Genomic DNA, 21,223 nt, shown 5'->3' with positions numbered 1-21,223 from the left:
CACCCTATCTCTAAGGGATCGCCCAGCCACCCTGCGGAGAAAGCTCATTTCAGCCGCCTGTATCTGGGATCTTGTCCTTTCGGTCATGACCCAAAGCTCATGACCATAGGTGAGAGTAGGAACGTAGATTGACCGTTAAATCGAGAGCTTCGCCTTGCGGCTCAGCTCTTTCTTCACCACGACAGACCGGTACATCGACCGCATTACTGCAGAAGATGCACCGATCCGTCTGTCAATCTCCCGTTCCATCCTTCCCTCACTCGTGAACAAAACCCCAAGATACTTAAACTCCTCCACTTGAGGCAGGAACTCTCCACCAACCTGAAGTGGGCAAACCACCCTTTTCCGACTGAGGACCATGGCCTCGGATTTGGAGGTGCTGATTCTCATCCCAGCCGCTTCACACTCGGCTGCAAACCGTCCCAGTGCCTGCTGAAGGTCCTGGCTTGATGAAGCCAACACGACAACGTCATCTGCAAAAAGCAGAGACGAAATCGTGTGGTCACCAAACCTGACACCCTCCGGCCCCTGGCTGCGCCTAGAAATTCTGTCCATAAAACTTATGAACAGAACCGGCGACAAAGGGCAGCCCTGCCGGAGTCCAACATGCACCGGGAACAAGTCTGACTTACTGCCGGCAATGCGAACCAAGCTCCTGCTTCGGTCATACAGGGACCGGACAGCCCTTAGTAAAGGACCCCGGACCCCATACTCCCGGAGCACCCTCCACAGGCCGCCGCGAGGGACACAGTCGAATGCCTTCTCCAAATCCACAAAACACATGTGGACTGGTTGGGCAAACTCCCATGAACCCTCCAGCACCCTGGTACATACATCTATTCAATCAATCAACTGATCAATCAATCAATAGTTTAAAACTATATCAAATAAATGACAAAGTATTTACAAAATGTTTTTAATTAAAACCAATATTTTAAAACATTTAATTTAATTAAATATTCGTAAAATGTCATATATATATATATTAGTGCTGTCAAACGATTAATTGCATCCAAAATAAATGTTTTTGCTTACATAAGTGTACTGTGTATATTTATTATGTATATATAAATACACACACATGCATGTATATATTTCAGAGAAATTTTATTTTTTATATATTAAATGCATTTATTTATAATATAAATTATATGAATATAAATATAGACATGTAAATATTTTCCAAATATATACTGTATGTGTGTGTATTTATATACACATAATAAACATACACAGAACACACACACATATTATGCAAACAAAAACTTTTATTTTGGATGCAATTAATCTAATTTTATGAAATAAGATTAATTCTATATGAAATATTATATATATGAAATATGTAAATATATAATAGATAAACATGTAAATATTTATTTACTTTGATTTTATCCAAAGGCTTAGGCAAATACATAAAATGTATACAATTTTAAAATATAACAATGATTATTTATGCCTTTCAATTTTATACACACGCACACATAAAATATATATATATAAATAAACAAATATTTATAAAAATTACATTTGAAGAAAGTAAAGATTAAAATTTAAAAATATATGTATTTTTTTAGATTTAGATTATTTATTTACTGATTTATTTACATTTGGTACATTTTATGCATTTGAGAATAAGCCTTTACATAAAAAAGTATCAAGTGTGTCCAAACTTTTGCAGTGTACAAAATCTGTAGGCCTACAGTGTTTAGATCACAACAGTTTCAAATTATACCCTGTAGGCCTGTACAAGCTGCTTTCCACTGCTATCTTGACTCATTACCTCTGTAGATGTAATCCCATCATGCATCTGTCTGATGAACTGTGCTCTGGAGTGAAAGAATGTCTCGATAACAGACAAATCACTTTGAGTTACTGCTCCAGTCAATGAGGTGTGCTGGTATTAGGGAAGAAATACACGGTCAAGAGCAGTGGGCAAAGCTCCTCTTATGCATCTGACAACAATCCTCCTGACCCACCGCATTCAGTTTGTTCAGGCTGGCTTTCCGCAGACTGTGGCAGTGGCTCATGGGAACTCCCTCGCGCATGCCAGCTTTTCCTAGGGCGCTAAAGGTCGGGTTAAGACTGAGTGGAAAATCTGTCGGAGGGGGTCTGTTGCATTTAGGATAAGTTGTTCTTCCTTGGATATTATTACAGAGCGAGTGCTCTCCTGTGTTGGGGAAAGAATCCAGGAAAACACATCGGAATGTGCCATGATAAATTTCATGTGGCACAGCGGTGCCAAAGGGCATAAACTTGAAGACAGCTATATGACCGTCAAAAATACAGCATCATATATGGTCAAACTGAAGTAAACCCATCAATGATGTCTTGATTTGGGGCATATTACAATTATACGAGTCCTCTGTTACTCTAACGACACGATCCAAACGGGGTAGTTTATAGTCTCTTTGACATTTTTATGCCTTGTCAGGTTCTGCCAGGTATCGAATTAACCAATATTTACATAAATGATGATCTGTAGGCCTTCGCCGAGAGCTTTTAGCAGTTTTTTCCTTGGTGGTCCATTGGTGTCTGACAACCTGACATACAGTTTTCTGTCTTTCTGGTGACATATGGGTGTTTTTGTCGTCTGATACGTGAGGATAACAATAACTGCTAGCCAGCATTTGTGACAGGCCTGCTCTGAGGGTCTTAAAAAGAGTCTTAAACTGAGCTTTTGAATTATTTCACGCAAGTAATTTAATAGAAACACTGGAATAGATTTAAATTCCAAAGTGGCAGGGAGGTAAAACCCAGAGTGAAATGTTTTTGTTACTAAACTTTTACTAACGCTTTCGGGGCTGGTATGGAAGAAATATATAGCCATGTGAAATTTTAGATTCTGGATACTGAAGTAACTCAGTCTGTCCAGTTGTTACAGAATACAAAATAACTGATGGTTAATTTAATGTAATGCACACAAATAAGATGAATTAATGCACTGATCAAGTCTTAATCTCCAATAGCTGTATAAGAGCGACCTCTTGTGTTTGCCTTTTGCAACATATGCTGGGAAAACCCCTAAAGAAACTATTTTGACACCGTTTATATTTTATAAGAGTTTTGTGAATTTTATGGAAAACTAATAAGCGAGACCGGGGCTAGTTGTCATACATTTTCCACTTTTGCTAGAAAAAAAAGCGATTATACAATGCTAATACATTTTCAGTGTTATTACATCTAAAAAATGATACAATTTAAAATAAAATAAAATAAATTAATTACGTTTCACTAAATACCTTTTAAGTTAGTTCCCGTCGATCTCATAGGAACCTTCTAGCAACGAAGACTCTCTCTATCCGGGTTTATTTATCAGTGACACCACAAGCCTGCTAAACCGAACTAGCTTCATCTTTGTTGATTGTTTTCGTTATAAATCATAAGGTAAGACTAGGTAGCCTCTTTGTTTGTATTTCTTGTAGTCTTCAGAGATGAAGTTTGCTATACGATCATGAATAGTCATTTCTGACAGGGGTTACGAGCTATGCTAATAAGCTATGGATTGCTATTTTGAATGAAGTGAATTATACTTATTTCTAAATTAATCCGAAATAATAACGAAAATGAACCTTTCACGTATGGTGTTATTTAATAATCTATTCCAGCTGTTTTTAAATGAACAAAAACCCACGGAATGCTAGTTCGTGGAAATACTGTGTAACGTTACATTTAAAAAAAGATTAAAATAATATAAATAAATAAATATAAAGTATGTATATATATATATATATATATATATATATATATATATCAGTGAATAGATAGTACATGTACAGTGCTAAAACGAGTACTTTTTCTCAACTATTCTTGAAATTTCTGATATTTTTCACAGTATAATTTGGTCTTTATACAAGAAACGATATAAATGCTTTTAAATCTGAGGATGGGAGTCCCTTGTACATCATTAAATGTATATGTGGCATCTAAAGTTTGAAAATCTCTGATGTACTGTTATCTGTTTGACACGTGTGGCTTCAGTAACCTGTTTTTATTTCAGTGAAATTATCATCTGGACTCATCTTTTTCTAAAATGGAGCCAGCATGTCGAAAAGACAAACAGAAGCAGCAAACACCGACCCGTGGAGACAGAACCAAACAGAAATCAGCCCAGCAGGAACTAAAGCAGAGACAAAGAGCAGAGGTCACATTGCATTTTGCATTTATTTGATCCAGAATACAGTAATATTGTGAAATATCATTACCATTTGTTTTCTATTTGAATTTATTCCTGTGATGCAAAGCATCACTCCAGTCTTCAGTGTCACATGATCCTTCAAAAAAATCATTTTGTAACCATCTATACAAAGTTGCATGATCGTTTACTTGCATTTTTACTTAAATAATCAATGTTCAATGTTAAACATCTTAAAATGTTGTTTATTTCCATTTCAGTTCATCTCAGTTTGTTCTCTGTTACAGATTTATGCCCTGAACAAAGTCATGACTGAACTTGAACAGCAGCAGTTTGAGGCCTTTTGCAAGCAGATGCAATCTCAAAGTGAATGAGAAAAACTCATGTCAGGGCAAACATACACAGGTTAGGGTTATGTCATGATGTTACTCATATTTTTCTGTTATTGTACACCATTTGATAATCATCCCTTTCAGCCTTTGACATTTAAACCAAAATGTATCCGCTGGAGACTGATGCACACACACTACTTGAATCTGAGTGTACAATCACAAAACCAAAAATATCATAATGCATTATCAGAGAACCTCCCTGTGAAAAGACATTCACTCACTCAATAGATCTGTTCAGTTTTATTTTCACTGTCATTGTTAATTGTGATGTTTTATCTGTCATTCTTGCCCTGAACAAGTATTACATTATGTATGATTGCACAAAGCTATTTTAGACCATTTGTGACCTGTTGACTGAAGGAAATTAAGATACAGTTGTCACTCTTTTGGTTTATGATTCATTTATTTTATGACATGTGGCATGTTTTAATAATAGTTCATGTTCTTTTGACCTCAAGCGGTTTTTAACAGTTTAGTTTTTAATTCAAATTTGGTTATTAAAAATCATCTCTTGAAAAAAAAAAGAATAATTTCCTTCTCTGAGCCTTATTTTCCTGCATCCCATAGTCAGTATACGCTGATATAAGGATCAAGGAATTCTGAAAAACAAAATGCATCACTGTTTCCACAAAAAATATTAAGCAGCACAGCTGTTTTCAACATTGATAGTAATAATAAATGTTTGTTGAACAGCAAATCAGCGTAGAATGATTTCTGAAGGATCATGTGACAGTGAAGACTGGAGTAACGATGCTGAAAATTCAGCTTTCATCACAGGAATAAATTACATTTTAAAAACATTCAAATAGAAAACAGTTGTAATAATAAATTGTAATAATACTTCAAAATATTACACTTTTACTGCATTTTTCATTAAATAAATGCAGCCTTGGTGAGCATAAGAGACTTCTTTCAAAAACATCTCCCCAACCCTAAACTCCTGAATGGTAGTTCAAATACAGTCTTCATCTGACCTGAACTTGTTCGCTTGCTGTCAGATTAAAAAAGCCAAGTCATAGAAATGCAGTATATCGTTTGATGAAGGAAGGTCTAAAACGGATCATGTTTTGTCACTCCTTTTTATTTTTAAGTGTGCATGATACAGACCTATTTGGATTGCATAACACATTAGGAGATTATGCTAATTGAAGATATATTGCATATAGAAACTTCATTAGCCATTGTTAATGTAAGCTAATCCAATGCATAGCTTGCAGGGCCATATAGAGGTAGTTAGTGGTTAAACAGAAATTTTTAAGGCCTAGCATTACATGTACACCTTCAGCTGTGCAGTATGTGCAAAACTACAAGCAAGCTGTGAGGAAAATACATCTAGTCTTTTTTAATCAATCATAATTTTGTCTAATTGGTGTTTAGAGATCTATTGTAACAGAGCTTCCAGTCACTCTCACTCCAAACCAACCCTGCCAATACTTGGTGTCTTGACCGCCATGTTCAAAAGTGATGAAGCGAAGGCCCGGACCATAATCTGTGAATGTGTGGCTCACCTATAACAGAAGTACAAGTTTGCATGAACAAAATTGAGATAGCAGTTTGCATCTCATTCTTTTTTTTTAATGCTGTTAAACGATTAATTGTGATTAATCGCATCCAAAATAAAAGTTTTTGTTTACATAATATTTGTGTACTGTCTGTTATATATATATATATATATATATATATATATATATATATATAAACAGACAGTATATATATATATATATATATAAATACACACACATGCATGTATACATTTTAGAAAATTGTTATGTTTATATATTAAATATATTCATATATAGTATAGATTATATGAATAGACTTGTAGATACATGTAAACATTTTCAAAATATACACTGTATGTGCGTGTATTTATGTATACATAACTATACACAGTACACACACATATATTATGTAAACAAAAACTTTTATTTTGGATGCGATTAATCGTGATTAATCCTTTGACAGCACTAGTTTTTTTTATTTCCCTATTTAGTTCTTCACCTGTAAAACCTGACACACGCACACAGTGTTGCAATAAAAATTATTCATCACCCTTGACCTGCAAGGCATTTTGCTGTCGAGAACATTTTATGAGAACAATTCAACAAAGGCATCAGTAAACTATTAGAAAAAATTATCAATGCACACTTGAGTAATTCTGAGAAAGAAAAGTTGATGAAAAATTCTAAATAGGCTCTGATCATTCAATTCTGGACCTTCAGAAAAACTTTTCTGCATTTGTAAAAGTACTACAGTCTAAATAATTTTGTTTGCAAATGTGTATAGATAGATCAAAGATCTGTTTCAGGACATATAATGTATTGCAATACAATGATGATTGAGAGTATATAATCCTGTCAAAAACCTGATGATCATATTTGAATCTCACATTTTAACATGATTTTTCTAATGATGTATGGATAATCAAACAAATCTAAGTTGCTTCAGTAAGTGCTCATCTTGAAATATTACAAGCAATATAAAAGTTATTTTTATGTTTACTTTTTAAAAGGTTTTCACAGCAAAAAGATGTGAATCAAAACCTGAAGTTGGACGTTTTTACGATTATATTAAAGGATGTTTACTTGCTAAAAAAAAATCTAAATCAGAAGGCATGTAGTAGATTGTGTACAACAGGTTTTTCAGTAGAGTTTTGATCATTTAGAGACCATGCAAATGTGATACGATAAAACTGGATTCTGCACTCATACCTGTTTCCAAGAGCAGTCGTCACAGTCGGGGTCAAGGGTCACTTCATCTGGCTTAAATTCTTCTATGACCTCTAGGTTTTCATCAAGCAGAGACACAGTGAGCTTATAAATACATCCACAGTCTGTTCGGCCACAGAACCTACATTCAAAAGAAATGACTGAATGGACAACATGACAAAACAAAACGTGTGCCATTAAGTCCATATTATCAAGGCGTACCAGTCCTCCACATTGACCGCTGGCTGTCCAATATCTAAATTTTCAGGGTCATAACCCTCTGCCAGCAGGTCAATCACTTGTCTTTTCATACACGGCCTGGAACAGAGCAGAAATAGACACTGAAACACACAGATATACAAATGATGAATGAAGACATGTTGAAATACAAGCAGGGAGTGTGAAAGACAGACAAGGATCCTTTTTCACCAAGTTCTTTCAAAGAAAAAACAGCCTTATTTTCCCCACCCTCGTCTGTTCGGCTACTATTCATTCCCTTACTGAAAAGAGGTGACAAAGAATTTAGTGACTGATTCATCATTGAAAGTGTAGTCGCAACCCCCCGGCATGTCTTCTGTCCGCCATTGATCGCCTCCATTGTCTATCAGCTCCCAGTGTTCCAGATCCTCTGGTGAAGATACAAGTTTTTCAGATATTAATGTGGCTGAAGTACATTTTACTGCTCTGATCATTTTATTTAACAAAAGGAGAGCTGATGTGATGGCAAATTAGTTCATCTTTAACAATTATTTCATCTAAACAGCATTTTTGTATTATTTTGTTATGCATGTAGTTGACTTAACTACATATTAATTAACTGGATTTATTTTACTTTCAAAAAATGCATTTAGCAGATGCTTATTATCTAAAGTGACTTATAAAAGAAAAGCATAAGCAGTTTATCAATAATATTTGCAGTATACAGTGCCACATTTATCAGAAAATTAGGTTAGGAATTAAAGAGCTAGATTAGTTATTTTCCCAAAACCTAAAATCACGATGCTGAAAAAAGTTTGTGGTTGGTTAGATTTTTAAATGTTTGTCTTTTATGTTCACCAAGGCTGTATTTATTTGCTCAAAAATGAAATTTTATTACAATTCAAAATAACTATTTTCTATTTTAAAGTGTAATTTAATCCTGTGACGCAAAGCTGAATTTTCAGCATCATTACTCAAGGTTTCAGTGTCAAATGTGACATGATCCTTCAGAAATCATTCTAAAATTTTTATAGATAAACATAAATAAACACCATTAACATTGTAAATGTCATCAAAAATACATTTCTTTTTTCTTTTCTTTTAACATATCTGGCCTTGTGAATGGTAGTGTAAATGTCGACTTACCATCTCCATTAGGATTTTTTAAGAGGTTTCCAGGCATTTTGTTGAATATGAAAGATGTCTGAGAGAAATACAGCAGATAAATAGTGTAAACAGTGACAATGCAAGTGTACCAGCAGTCCTTTTAATCATTAATATCCTGAGATCGATTCCTTTTCCTGAATCCTGCAGCAGAACTCGAGCGTTTCCTCCTTTCAGGATGTTCATCACCAGGGAACCATTGTGAAAGTATGCATAAATTAAAGCCCATTATCAATGCAATGCTAAAGCTGACATAGTTTCCCAGAAGTATTATGAATTATAAGTACATAAATGCTGTCATGTGGTTAATTTCCTTCCGGACTGACTTGCCCTGTAGCTCTAGCTTAGCCCTTTGCAGTGAGCTGACTCATGTTTCTTGCTGTTCAGCATAAGGATTAGCTCTTTGCACACAAATAAAGTAAATGCATCACATTAAAACACATAAAAAGCAGCAAATTATATAAACTGTCTAGTACTTACAGTGAGAGGAGTCTCTGAGTCTGTCTCTGAGTCAGTCGAGAGTGTGTTTGATGGTGGGAGGGAGCTTCCTGTAATCTGATCTCAGCAGGCTTTCTCTGGTTGGCAGAATGAGGCACATGAGTCTTCCTGCATCAGCACAGCAGCTGTATTCACTGCTGACAGTTCTGCACAGCACATGTGTACGTTAGCACTAATGTCACTCACTTTACAGAGGAAAACTGCAGCTGACATACAGAAAACAGAGACATTTTATTCTACAACAGCCAACAATATAATTATTGATGCATGGCTTACTCATTCTAAGACCACACCTACAACACTGAATATATGTGAATTCAGATATTTTTACTAGACACCTTAAAGATAATGTGTACTAGGGGTGGGAGAAAAAATCAATCCATCGATGCATCTTGATTCTGGATTCTGAGTTTAGTTTTTAACCAGATGTGCGATGATGCTGAGTTTGCTTTAGAAACACACGAAACACTCTTTGTTTGTTATATGTTTCTATGCTCCTGTTTATTATTTGCTACTTGCTTGTATGTTTTGAAGTTATATTAGTGTAAAATTATTTTCATTATTTTTTTTTAAATTTGTAATTATTTTAAGAAGTACTTAATTACTTATGTAAGGATATGTAAATGTAAGGATTTTAAAATTCTCAAGTCGGTAAACTAATTAATGAATATGGGTAAGTAGATCAATAATCGTTCTGGAATCGGATCGACTCACAGAATCGGAATCGGATCGTGAGGTGACTAAAGATTCCCACCCCTAATGTGTCCCAAAAATATTTGTCATATCTTTATGTTAACATACTTTACTAGCCATGCGTTTGGAGCTTTGATGCATCATCTTCTCAAGGTGCAAACATGAAATAAATTGCTCTGGTCATGTGACATTTGCAGGAATTGCACTAAACATCAGACAGTAATGTTTTTAAAGCTTTATAAATGAAAACCTTTTACATGGTCGACTGGTGGGATTAAATGGGTTTTAAACACCTCTGATTGGCCATTTTGTTCATGAAATCAACAGATATCTCTGGGATTGGATACACTGATGGACGCTGCAAAAACACATTGTAAATAGAAACCTATAACCAGTGGAAGAAATAAAATTATAAACCCCACCCTGCAGGTTGATGGGATTGTGTACATGTGTGAAAATATCATATAGCAAAAGTAACAGAAATTCACAGAATGAGTGGAGGAATTGTGCATGAATTTGCACATCTCTTACAAACCCTCTCCTCATTTTCTGCATTTTTGGACATTTTTTCAACATGACGAATGAAACACCTTCTGTGGCTTAAACAGTATAGATGTGGCAATTTTTTTCATGAACTTGTATACTCAATGCCAAAAAGGGTCAGGTATGGTATAGGCGATTTCGGAGAGGCTGGCAATAGCAAGCTAGCTTTGAAAGCATACGAACCCACCCTCTCTGCAAATCACTCTTCCAAGCCACGCCTCCTCCAGAATACATGAATGTGCACAGGTAGACCAGAGGCTAACCAATGACACGAGGAGAGACAGCGTTGGTGGGTAGAGTATGCAAAACTGTCAGATTACCTCATGTCTGATTCACCAGTGAGAAAACATTACAATATAAAGCCTTTCATTCTCGCTCAGTCTGCAATAGCGTAATGGAGCATGCTGATGATATATCTTGTCTGTGCAAACAGGGTGCACGGCGGTATGCAAATACATACTTTGACAGGCAGGTAGGACAGCCTATTGTAGTCCTCAGACCGGCGGATATTTTATGGTCCTACGCCTTCCACAGTCTATATAAATACCTATAAATACATCTAGACCACTTAACTTAGTGATTGTTACTAGGATGTAAAGAGACTTTCAATCAGCATAATGAAAATGTTTTTGAACCATTTGCTCGGATGGGGTGCTGTAGTGAATTTTGTTTTCGCCAACCTAAGGAGGCGAAACTGTAGTGATGGGTACTCACATCACAGGCGATGTTATGATTTTGGATCACATGTCACTTAAGGTGTGGTTAAAAGTACATCACATAAGAAAGATTGGTGGGATGGATAGAGAGTCAGACTTGTAATCCAAAGGTCACGGGTTTGAGTCTCAGGTCCGGCAGGAATTGTTGGTGGGGGGAGTGAATAATCTGCGCTCTATCCTCCTTCAGTACCGTCCCAGTCTATCTAACCTAAATAATTTTGAACATTACTAATATCACATAGAATTTAGGATGGATAATGTGCACATTGGGACGCAGGCCACGACTGAGGTGAGCAAGGCACCAAACCCCCGACTGGCATGTCCGGGTGTGCTGTGTGTGTGCACTTGGTTAGGATAAGTGCAGAGCACAAATTCCGAGTATGGGTCACCATATTTAGCCACACTTGTCAACACAAGAAAGACACAAGTGTAATAAAATAGATTTTATTAACAAAAGATAGAGAGTAATCAACAAAAGTAATCAACAACTACTAAATGAATACCATCAATGGGAAAGGAATAAAGTGCATAAGATGCACAAAATGCAAGTGATTATGTTGGATGTTGCTATGTCAGAGCTATGTTATCTGGAGAGATAAACTGTCACTACTCTGAAACAAGTAAGGAGAAGAACCTTATTATGCATCAAACAAATACCTGAAAGCTTATTTGTTATCAACTGAAATCAGCTATATAACATCTAATGTCAACTAGAAAAATCATATACTGATAATACACAACAATGCCAAGGTCTCTGGAAGAGGTTTGGATAGGTGATAGTTACGTTCTCTGTGGTTGAGTGAGCAGTCCGGTGGCGATGAATTCATCCACTGGTTGTGCTGGTAACAATGCAGTGGGGAAAGGCGCAGGAATCCGTTTCGACACCCTTGAACACGAAGCGCTGGATGATGCTGATCTCCTGGAGCACCAAAGGGGTCCTAAATTCTGGAACACGCAGATGTGGCCCTGGCGCAGGTGCAGAAGGTCCTTAACCTGGAACACGCAAGCAAAGGTACCTTGGAGTGAAGGTTTGTTCACCGCAGCTTAACCTTGTTGCAAATGTCTGTGTGTCTTCTGCCTCTCTGGGCTAGAGACCCAGAATTTGGTCGATCCTCTTTGTCTCTCTAGGATGGAGACTCAGGGCGTGCTGCATCTGTTGTTGTCTCACTGGACGAAGACTCTGAAGCCTGAACGCAGATTATCTCTTTCCTCACAGACTGGAAGCTCAGAACATGGTTGTATCTGTGGCTGCCTCGAAGCTGGAGACTCAGGACTTGGTATCTATTATTGCCTCTTCCCTCACGGGCCTGAGGCTCAGAACGTTGGTGATCTGTTGCTGTCTTCCCAGTAACAGGACTCAGACTCAGAACTGAGGTTGATCTGCTAATGACTCACCCTTGCAGACAGGGGACTCGGATCTTCTGTTGCTGTCCCTTCCTTCGCAGGACTGAGACTCAGAACAAGGTGTTTCTGTTGCTGCCTTCCCAGTAACAGGACTCCGACTCGGAACAAGGAGTGTCTTTTGGGAAGGTACCTTTATCTCTTTCCGATGAGGAGGAGATTGCAATCTAGCGCTTCTCCATTTCCAGGCTGTGATTGGCTGTTTCCATCAGAGTGGGGGGACACAATGTGGCCCACCCTTCTTTCCTCCTGTGGAACTTATTTGTATAGTCCAAACAAAACACACATTCAGAAAAAGTGTCACTAAAGTTTTACCAATGCATCATTCACTTACCAAACCACAACCAGAATATCTAGTCTGTTGGTGGGTGAAGTGCAGAAACTGCATTTTGACCAAAGAGAAGTTTCCCGGCCTTTGTACCAAAGGTCTTCTTCTTTCCCTCTAAGAGGTGTCTGGCTGTTGCCCTGGCATCTTTATCAGATGGCATTGGACAGTTTGCTTATGTTAGTCCACCAAGATCCAATCAAAATATAGCAAAACTTTGTCCACTATTGTGGTCAGAGGGGCCCCCACCATAAACTGGGCCCTGGAATGTGCTGTCCACTACAGTGTGCTTATTTATTATTATTTATTACTTTCATAAATGATTTGATTTGCATGTAATTGTGGTATGTGCACCTGCTTGCAAACATTTTCTTTCCATTTGTGTTTTACCTCTACTTTTAGTAATTTAAGAGGTTTTATAATAAAAAAGATTTATACACTCTATCAAGTGATTTTTGTTCTTATCTTTGTTTTGTGGTTTATTTATTTAAAATAAATGTCACATGGTTTGATTTTTTAAAAATCTAATTCCATTCTAAGTGTATAATACACATTTTACGTGTGTATTATATTTCTTTCCTGTAAACTGACCAATAGATGGGTAATCCATATGAATGCAATGAGGACTTTTATTTTGGTAGATGAGCAGATCTGTCTGTCTGGGTTTCACCCATCACATCCGGACATACAGGTCCTTCTCAAAAAATTAGCATATTGTGATAAAGTTCATTATTTTCTGTAATGTACTGATAAACATTAGACTTTCATATATTTTAGATTCATTACAACACAACTGAAGTAGTTCAAGCCTTTTATTGTTTTAATATTGATGATTTTGGCATACAGCTCATGAAAACCCAAAATTCCTATCTCAAAAAATTAGCATATCATGAAAAGGTTCTCTAAACGAGCTATTAACCTAATCATCTGAATCAACTAATTAACTCTAAACACCTGCAAAAGATTCCTGAGGCTTTTAAAAACTCCCAGCCTGGTTCATTACTCAAAACCGCAATCATGGGTAAGACTGCCGACCTGACTGCTGTCCAGAAGGCCATCATTGACACCCTCAAGCAAGAGGGTAAGACACAGAAAGAAATTTCTGAACGAATAGGCTGTTCCCAGAGTGCTGTATCAAGGCACCTCAGTGGGAAGTCTGTGGGAAGGAAAAAGTGTGGCAGAAAACGCAGCACAACGAGAAGAGGTGACCGGACCCTGAGGAAGATTGTGGAGAAGGACCGATTCCAGACCTTGGGGGACCTGCGGAAGCAGTGGACTGAGTCTGGAGTAGAAACATCCAGAGCCACCGTGTACAGGCGTGTGCAGGAAATGGGCTACAGGTGCCGCATTCCCCAGGTCAAGCCACTTTTGAACCAGAAACAGCGGCAGAAGCGCCTGACCTGGGCTACAGAGAAGCAGCACTGGACTGTTGCTCAGTGGTCCAAAGTACTTTTTTCGGATGAAAGCAAATTTTGCATGTCATTCGGAAATCAAGGTGCCAGAGTCTGGAGGAAGACTGGGGAGAGGGAAATGCCAAAATGCCTGAAGTCCAGTGTCAAGTACCCACAGTCAGTGATGCTGGTGTTGGTCCACTGTGTTTTATCAAGGGCAGGGTCAATGCAGCTAGCTATCAGGAGATTTTGGAGCACTTCATGCTTCCATCTGCTGAAAAGCTTTATGGAGATGAAGATTTCATTTTTCAGCACGACCTGGCACCTGCTCATAGTGCCAAAACCACTGGTAAATGGTTTACTGACCATGGTATTACTGTGCTCAATTGGCCTGCCAACTCTCCTGACCTGAACCCCATAGAGAATCTGTGGGATATTGTGAAGAGAAAGTTGAGAGACGCAAGACCCAACACTCTGGATGAGCTTAAGGCCGCTATCGAAGCATCCTGGGCCTCCATAACACCTCAGCAGTGCCACAGGCTGATTGCCTCCATGCCACGCCGCATTGAAGCAGTCATTTCTGCAAAAGGATTCCTGACCAAGTATTGAGTGCATAACTGAACATAATTATTTGAAGGTTGACTTTTTTTGTATTAAAAACACTTTTCTTTTATTGGTCGGATGAAATATGCTAATTTTTTGAGATAAAAATCAATATATACAATGGCGTAGCCATTGATAGCCCCTCTCACAGTGGCGTAAACGTCCTCCAACTCTAGTAAGTCCAGTAGCAGAGTCAAGCTCCGGGGAGAGTGTGATCAGTCTGCTCACGGATGATACTGGTTTCCCAGACTTCAGAAGACATAGTTCGTCTGGAAAGGAATCAGTTTGGGCTTGACAGAGGACTGCATGTTGAACGTCCCTTTGGAGGTCAACACTGGAGGTGTAGGCCGCCCCATGAAGCTCCTGCCCATAGGCATTCAGGCACTCTGCCAGTGTGTCATAGTGCTGCAGCTTAGCTGAGGGTGTAATAGTGGTCAATAACCCAGACAAGGATGACGGTCTTAGTTTGCAGCTTGGCACTTCAAACGGAAAAGGAGGCTGCTCAGGCCAACTTTCTGAGGGTAGCTTAAGAAATGCCGGCCCCTGGCTCCACCGGGTTTCTTTGGAGAGATCTCGTAGAGGCTTGCCACGAGTGATGTCGTCTGCTGGGTTGTCTGAAGATCTGACATAGCGCCAGTCAGCAGATGCTGTCATCTCCTGGATGTCCGCTACGCTTGTTCCCACAAACACCTTGTAACGACATGAATTAGATGTTAACCACGTGAGCACAGTGGTGGAGTCCGACCAGAGTGTAGTGGAGCCGATGGGAATTGTAATCTCCGTGGTCAGAAGCTGAGATAACTGCGCTCCACTGAGAGCGGCACATAACTCTAGGCGTGGTATGGATTGTTGCTTACGTGGGGCAACTCGGGACCTGGCGGCGATGAAGGCCACCTCGACTTGACCCTCTTTGTGCTCTGTCCGCAGGTAAGCCACTGAACCATAGGCCTGCTCCGAGGCGTCACAGAAGACGTGGGTGTCGTATTTACAGAATTGGTGGTCTTGGGGTGATCAAGAGTAGCACCTGGGCAGAGATACCTCCTCTATTCCACTAAACTCCCTCTCCAATTCATTCCATGATGTAAGTAGATCCTTAGGCAACTGTGGATCGTCCCAGTCACGCTTCTTATCCCACAGACGTTGTACTAGTATCTTAGCCCTTGTGGTGTAAGGGATAAGATAGCCAAGAGGATCATATTGGCTCGCTAGTACTCGGTAGATCTGACGCATCGTTACTGAGGAAGAGCGTCTGGCTCTGTGCTTGTACCGGAGAGTGTCAGACTGACAATGCCACTGCAGTCCAAGTGTAGGCTCGTGGATTGAGATTGAGCCAGAGGTCACAGGTACTGGATCTGGATTCAGTGGGGAGGTGAGTAATTGCAGATGGACAATTGCTGGCCCATTGTCGAAGCTCAAAACCTCCAGTGGCTAGAAGTGCTCGAAGTCGATCAACTAAGTCTTTGGCCTCTTGGGGGGAGTGAAGACTGTGCAGGCAATTGTCGACATAAAATGATCTCTCAATTACCTCTCTGAATTGGTCTCCCGGTTGACTGTGATCCATCACGTGTCTCTGCAGGGCAAAACATGGCACAGCAGGGGCTGCACGTGGTGCCAAAGGGGAGCACCTGCCACTGGTACACGTCACGGGGTCGCTCAAGCTCCAAATCTCGCCACAGGAAACGGAGCAAGGGCATGTCACCGGGGAGCAGTCTCACCTGGTGAAACATGCCACGAATATCGCTGCTTACGGCTACAAGGTGCTCTCTAAAGCGGAGCAGGACTGCCAGTAGTGATGGGCCTAGTGTGGGTCCTGGAAGGAGGAATTCATTAAGGCTGTGACCTTCGAACTGAAAAGAGCAGTTGTAGACAACCCCGTTCTTGTTATTGTGCTGAACCATATGGTGAGGGATATACCATGACTCTGTGGAGCTATCCACCGGTGTCGGTTCCAGCTTGGTCACATAACCTGCTTCCTTCAGTCTAGTGATCTCAGCTTGGTAGACAGATGCCTGCCCTGGATTCTTAAGCAGTCTTTTCTCGACATTTCTGAGCTGAGGGATCACAGCTTCCTTTGGCATAGTCAAGAGTGGCATACTCTGCCTACGAAGGAGCAGTGTGGCATACCGCATCGTACCTTCCACTTCCACTCGCCTAGTCCTTTCCTGCAGGAGTCTGATCGCTTCTTGATCTAGTTTGGATTGTGAAGCCATCTTGGCACTGTGGTAGGGAATCACATCCATCTGCCATAGTCTCTCGACATGAACAAACAGGTCTGTGTTGGGGAGAACAGAGTTGAAGAAACACTGCTGTGTGTTGATCTCACGACGAACCTCATGAGTAGGACCTTGAAGAGTCCATCCAAGGCGTGTTTTGACTGCTGCTGGACCCCCTGGTGGTCCTAACCGGAGGGGTTCAACAGGCGTGGTGAGATGTGGGCAATCTGACCCGATCAGCAACATGGGCTGTACTTTATCTAACTGCTGCAATGGGATGCCAGATAGGTGTCTGTATCTCTTCTGTAAAGAGGCCACGAGATAGGTATGTTCGGCAAGGCCTAGTCTTTCGGCTGTAAACGCACGCTGAATGAGGTATTTCTTGTAGGGATGAGACACAGGTGATACTGTGAAGGAGACAGCCGCCCCATGAAGCACCTGCTTGTCTCACTGTGCGCAGAATCAGATCTTCCGGCTGTCCCTTGAGGTTCAATTGCTGAGTTGCAGCATGGAAGAGGATAGTCCTCTCTGATCCGTCATCCAGCACTGCATATGTTTCCATTGATGCATCCCCATTCTCAATAATCACTTTACTAACTTTCAAGAGGACTCTGCGGCTGCCGACAGAACAGTCTGCATACATGATGCCTTTTGTGGTACTGGCAAGACATGAGTTCTCCTTGGGTTCGGTTTCAGCACTGGTGTTTACAGCTCGCTCATTCAGGTCGTGCAATATAAGCAGGTGTTTTCTGTTGCAGGTCTTGCACAGAGCCTTTAGCGTGCATGTGGATGCATGATGGTTGCGGCCACACCTCCAACACCTATTGTTATTGCGGATCCATGCCTCTTTCTGTTCTTTAGTCAGCTCCTTAAAGTTGAGGCACCCATTAAGGAAGTGACTAGCATTGTCACAATAAGGACAGTAGGCACGTGACTTCTCTCTGTACTTGACCGAGTTGGGCCTGGACTCTGATGCCGGTGCTCTGCATTCATTGCCAACAGTGGGCTTCTCCGCTCCCAGCAGGAAGCTCGTAGATCTGGCTGGAGGCTTGATGTCATGACGACCTTCTCTTTTCCTGGCAGGAAAGGGTGGAGCATACGTGACTGATTTGGCAGTGTCATCCTGAACCTGTAGCTCGTACTCTAACCAGTTCGCAAAGTCAAGAAGGGTAGGAACTGTAATCCTAGACGGGTGGACGTATCTCTTAAAGCTAATCTGGAGCTCATGGGGAAGCTTGCCTTGGAGTCTGAACACATGTGAACCACACTCTAATTCAGCTACTCCCTCTGAACCCAGCTGCTCTAACATACTCACTAATGAGCGCACTCGAAGGGCAAAGAATTTGAACGCTTTCACATCACCTGACTCGAGATTGGGACCTTCCAGTACTTCAGCAATACTCCGCAGGACAAGCTTGTAGGGCTGACCATACATCTTCACAAGAGCTTGCATCGTGTCTGTATATGGTCTCACCACGTTACAGTAGGAGTCCGCCACTAGTAAGGCCTCTTCTAGCTCCAGATGATCAGTCAGTATCTGATACTTGAAGCTCTCACTCGCATCTGCTGGTAGAAGGTTGTCTAGTGCCATCTGTAGTCTGGAAAACTGTCTGGGGTCAGCTGCTGTCAGACTAGGGATAGTAGGCTTAGGTCCTCGATATATCTGTTCTTGGGTGTGCAGCATCTCCGTTCTAGGCGTCATCTGTGGATATGAGGGTAGACTGTGTCTGAGACCAGGAGTCACGGTATCGTATTGTCCTGCTCCTGCCGGCTGGGCTGAGTAGGTATATGACCTCTTAAGGGGGGTGTGACAGCTCTCATCAGCAGGTGGCGTTCTGGGTGAAATCGCAAGGCCCTCCATCTGTCTCGACAGAGGCTCGCACTGGACAGGCTGGGGTGGAGAAACTTTGAGCATACACTGCAGAACTTTTCCTACTACAGCCGGATGGTGGCACATGGGTGCGAGGGGCTGGTACTGGTGTCACTGATCGACGAGGAGTCTCAAAGCTGGTGCTTAACTGCTGAATATCCTGCTTCAGCGAAGCGTTCTCTGCCTTGAGCCCTTGCAGCAAGGACAGGATCTCTGGTAAAATGTGGCTGCGAAGCTCATCATTATCCTTCTTAATCTCGAACCACATAGACTTTATATCATACAACTGCTGAACTTCAAGGTAGCGCTCCCTGGGCTCTGGTGACGCTTCTCCATATGGCTCTGGCCATACATCTTGGACAACTAGATCATCAGCATATGAGGGCTGACTCTTTGGAGAAGACGAGTGTGATGCGTTCTCTGACATGAATGCAGCTGCTTCCATTCCAGCTTCATTCATCCATGTAGCTGATTGCGTTCTCTTCATAGAGTCTGATCCATGGACTTGATAGTCTGCTAGATGTGCAGGTGGCCTTATTTGTCGCCTAGGTCGGACAACAGCAGGATCTGACTCAGAACGGGATGTCATCTCTCTACTATGATTCACAATCCGGCTCGAAGGACCACTTGAAACGGAGGGGTTCGATGGTGTATTAATATTCGGGGTGTGAAACACAGCAGGCAGTCTGTCAGAACTGAGTGAGATGATTTCTTAATTGAAGAGAGGTACACAACAGAGTTGGATGATGTTGGATTTACTGAAGACTTTAGGTATACATGTGTGGTTTCTGAAATGTGTCAGACAAGAGAAATAAACTCAATGGTATGAATATACAGAAGTTCCACAATAAACATTAACTCACTGGTCAGCAAACAATAGAAATATAACACTATATTACTATATAACATGGGCGCTTATACTCTAAATGTCCACAAGAGGGGGCTATCCGCGCGTAAACGCTGCATGAGGGCAGCTTACATGCCTGGACATGTCCTAAGCAGATGATCGCTACGTGAAACAGGAACCGTTGCGCAACTCGGATGTAATAACACAATGTACAGCATATACATATAAACATCTCACATCCAAGAATGTCTCAGAAATACTTTTGAATAGACTAAATCAAGCAGGTGATACGGGTAGTACGATGCTAATCGGCTACTACTTAATGATACAAGAATAACAGCCACTCATACAATGTTAACAGAAAATATAGACAGCGATCACTTACTTCACATGTACGCACACTGTAACCCAGTATTAACTTGAAGTCAACGTCTTACAGAAACACTGAACTAAATAGAATGAAGCTGCTGAACTCTCTGTCTTCTTATGTGCTCTGCGTCTATCTCCTCTACCTACGATTTTTAGCTCCGCCTCCTCTCGTGACATCGTTGCCACGCTGTAACTTTGTGATTGGTCAAAATCATCCGGGACACAGACAAAACCGAGCCTTTTGTACAGTATGCATTATATAATCTCATAAATCCCTTTTTAAAACTTAAATTTTCTGACAAGGTGATGATTGATTGAACTGAACAGCTGGTCTAATGTTTTTGAATAATTATTTGGTTTAGTCAGATGGAATCATAATATACAATATGCATCAAAACAGAAGAGTAAATCGATTTAATTGTAGTTTTTATGTTATATCTGTGGTTAATGTGATCGTAAACTAAAACAGATGTGTTTGTTTTTTACATTAACGTTATAGAAATGGACAACAGCTCGACGACTTGTCCATTTGACACACAGGTAAAAGATTTAGATTTTTTATCATTTTTGTACCCAGTTATGACAGTTTTTATTGTTATTTTAGATTATGTTGTGTCTTTTTAGTGTTTTTGAATATATTTTCCGATTAATTCTTAATGCACGTAACAACAAATTAGGCTTCCCTTGTTAAACACTACATAATGTACGATCACCAAATCGAAAATATAAAAATACATATCTCATTTCAGTGAATTTACTTATTTATTTACCAGTTTTACCTCTTAAAATAAGTAAATTAATCAAAGGAAGGGATAGTGTCGTTGTTTTTAACCGATTCCATTAGCAATGGCTGGCTAACTCATTAGATGCGGTTTAGCTTGATTGAATTAAAGAAGATCTGAGTCTTTTTTTCTGCTTTTCCTCGTCGTTTTCACAATTTTCATAAGGGCTTTATTTAGTTAAACTCGTTTTCGTGCTCTTTTGGGCTGTTAGTGTTGAGTCAATGTGCATCGAGTTGCTCAAACAAGCCTTTTAAGTTTCGGTCGCACAACCATTTCTAGGGTTTACAAAGAATGGTGTGAAAAGGGAAAAACATCCAGTATGCGGCAGTCCTGTGGGCGAAAATGCCTTGTTGATGCTAGAGGTCAGAGGAGAATGGG

General features: G+C 40.2%; 2 protein-coding genes across 4 annotated transcripts; one reads left to right on the top strand and one right to left on the bottom strand.

The window, feature by feature from the left end:
• The first annotated feature begins 3,054 nt into the window (after positions 1–3,054).
• LOC306856663 (small vasohibin-binding protein) lies at positions 3,055–5,037 on the top strand. The gene is made up of 3 exons (XM_079396033.1): positions 3,055–3,384; positions 3,998–4,141; positions 4,420–5,037. Exons 2-3 carry the CDS (start codon positions 4,031–4,033, stop codon positions 4,504–4,506), a joined length of 198 nt encoding a protein of 65 aa, XP_079252159.1. The 5' UTR covers positions 3,055–3,384; positions 3,998–4,030; the 3' UTR covers positions 4,507–5,037.
• A 548-nt stretch (positions 5,038–5,585) lies between these two features.
• On the bottom strand, positions 5,586–9,157 carry LOC306856662 (F-box only protein 2-like). Of its 3 annotated transcripts, none has more exons than XM_079396032.1 (6): positions 9,061–9,157; positions 8,577–8,634; positions 7,734–7,860; positions 7,455–7,550; positions 7,236–7,374; positions 5,586–6,032 (listed from the first exon to the last, which is right to left on the bottom strand). In XM_079396032.1, exons 2-6 carry the CDS (start codon positions 8,611–8,613, stop codon positions 5,898–5,900), a joined length of 534 nt encoding a protein of 177 aa, XP_079252158.1. In that variant the 5' UTR covers positions 8,614–8,634; positions 9,061–9,157; the 3' UTR covers positions 5,586–5,897. The 3 variants fall into 3 exon arrangements, with proteins under 3 accessions (XP_079252158.1, XP_079252157.1, XP_079252156.1); XM_079396031.1 differs by having other exon boundaries at positions 9,075–9,152; XM_079396030.1 differs by lacking the exons at positions 8,577–8,634; positions 9,061–9,157 and having other exon boundaries at positions 5,594–6,032; positions 7,734–8,037.
• Positions 9,158–21,223: the final 12,066 nt, after the last annotated feature.

The sequence above is a fragment of the Barbus barbus genome (genome assembly GCF_936440315.1).
Source record: "Barbus barbus genome assembly, chromosome: 37".
Lineage (NCBI taxonomy): Eukaryota > Metazoa > Chordata > Actinopteri > Cypriniformes > Cyprinidae > Barbus > Barbus barbus.
The sequence above is the reverse complement of the archived record's forward strand: the minus strand, read 5'-3'. Positions and strand labels throughout refer to the sequence as shown.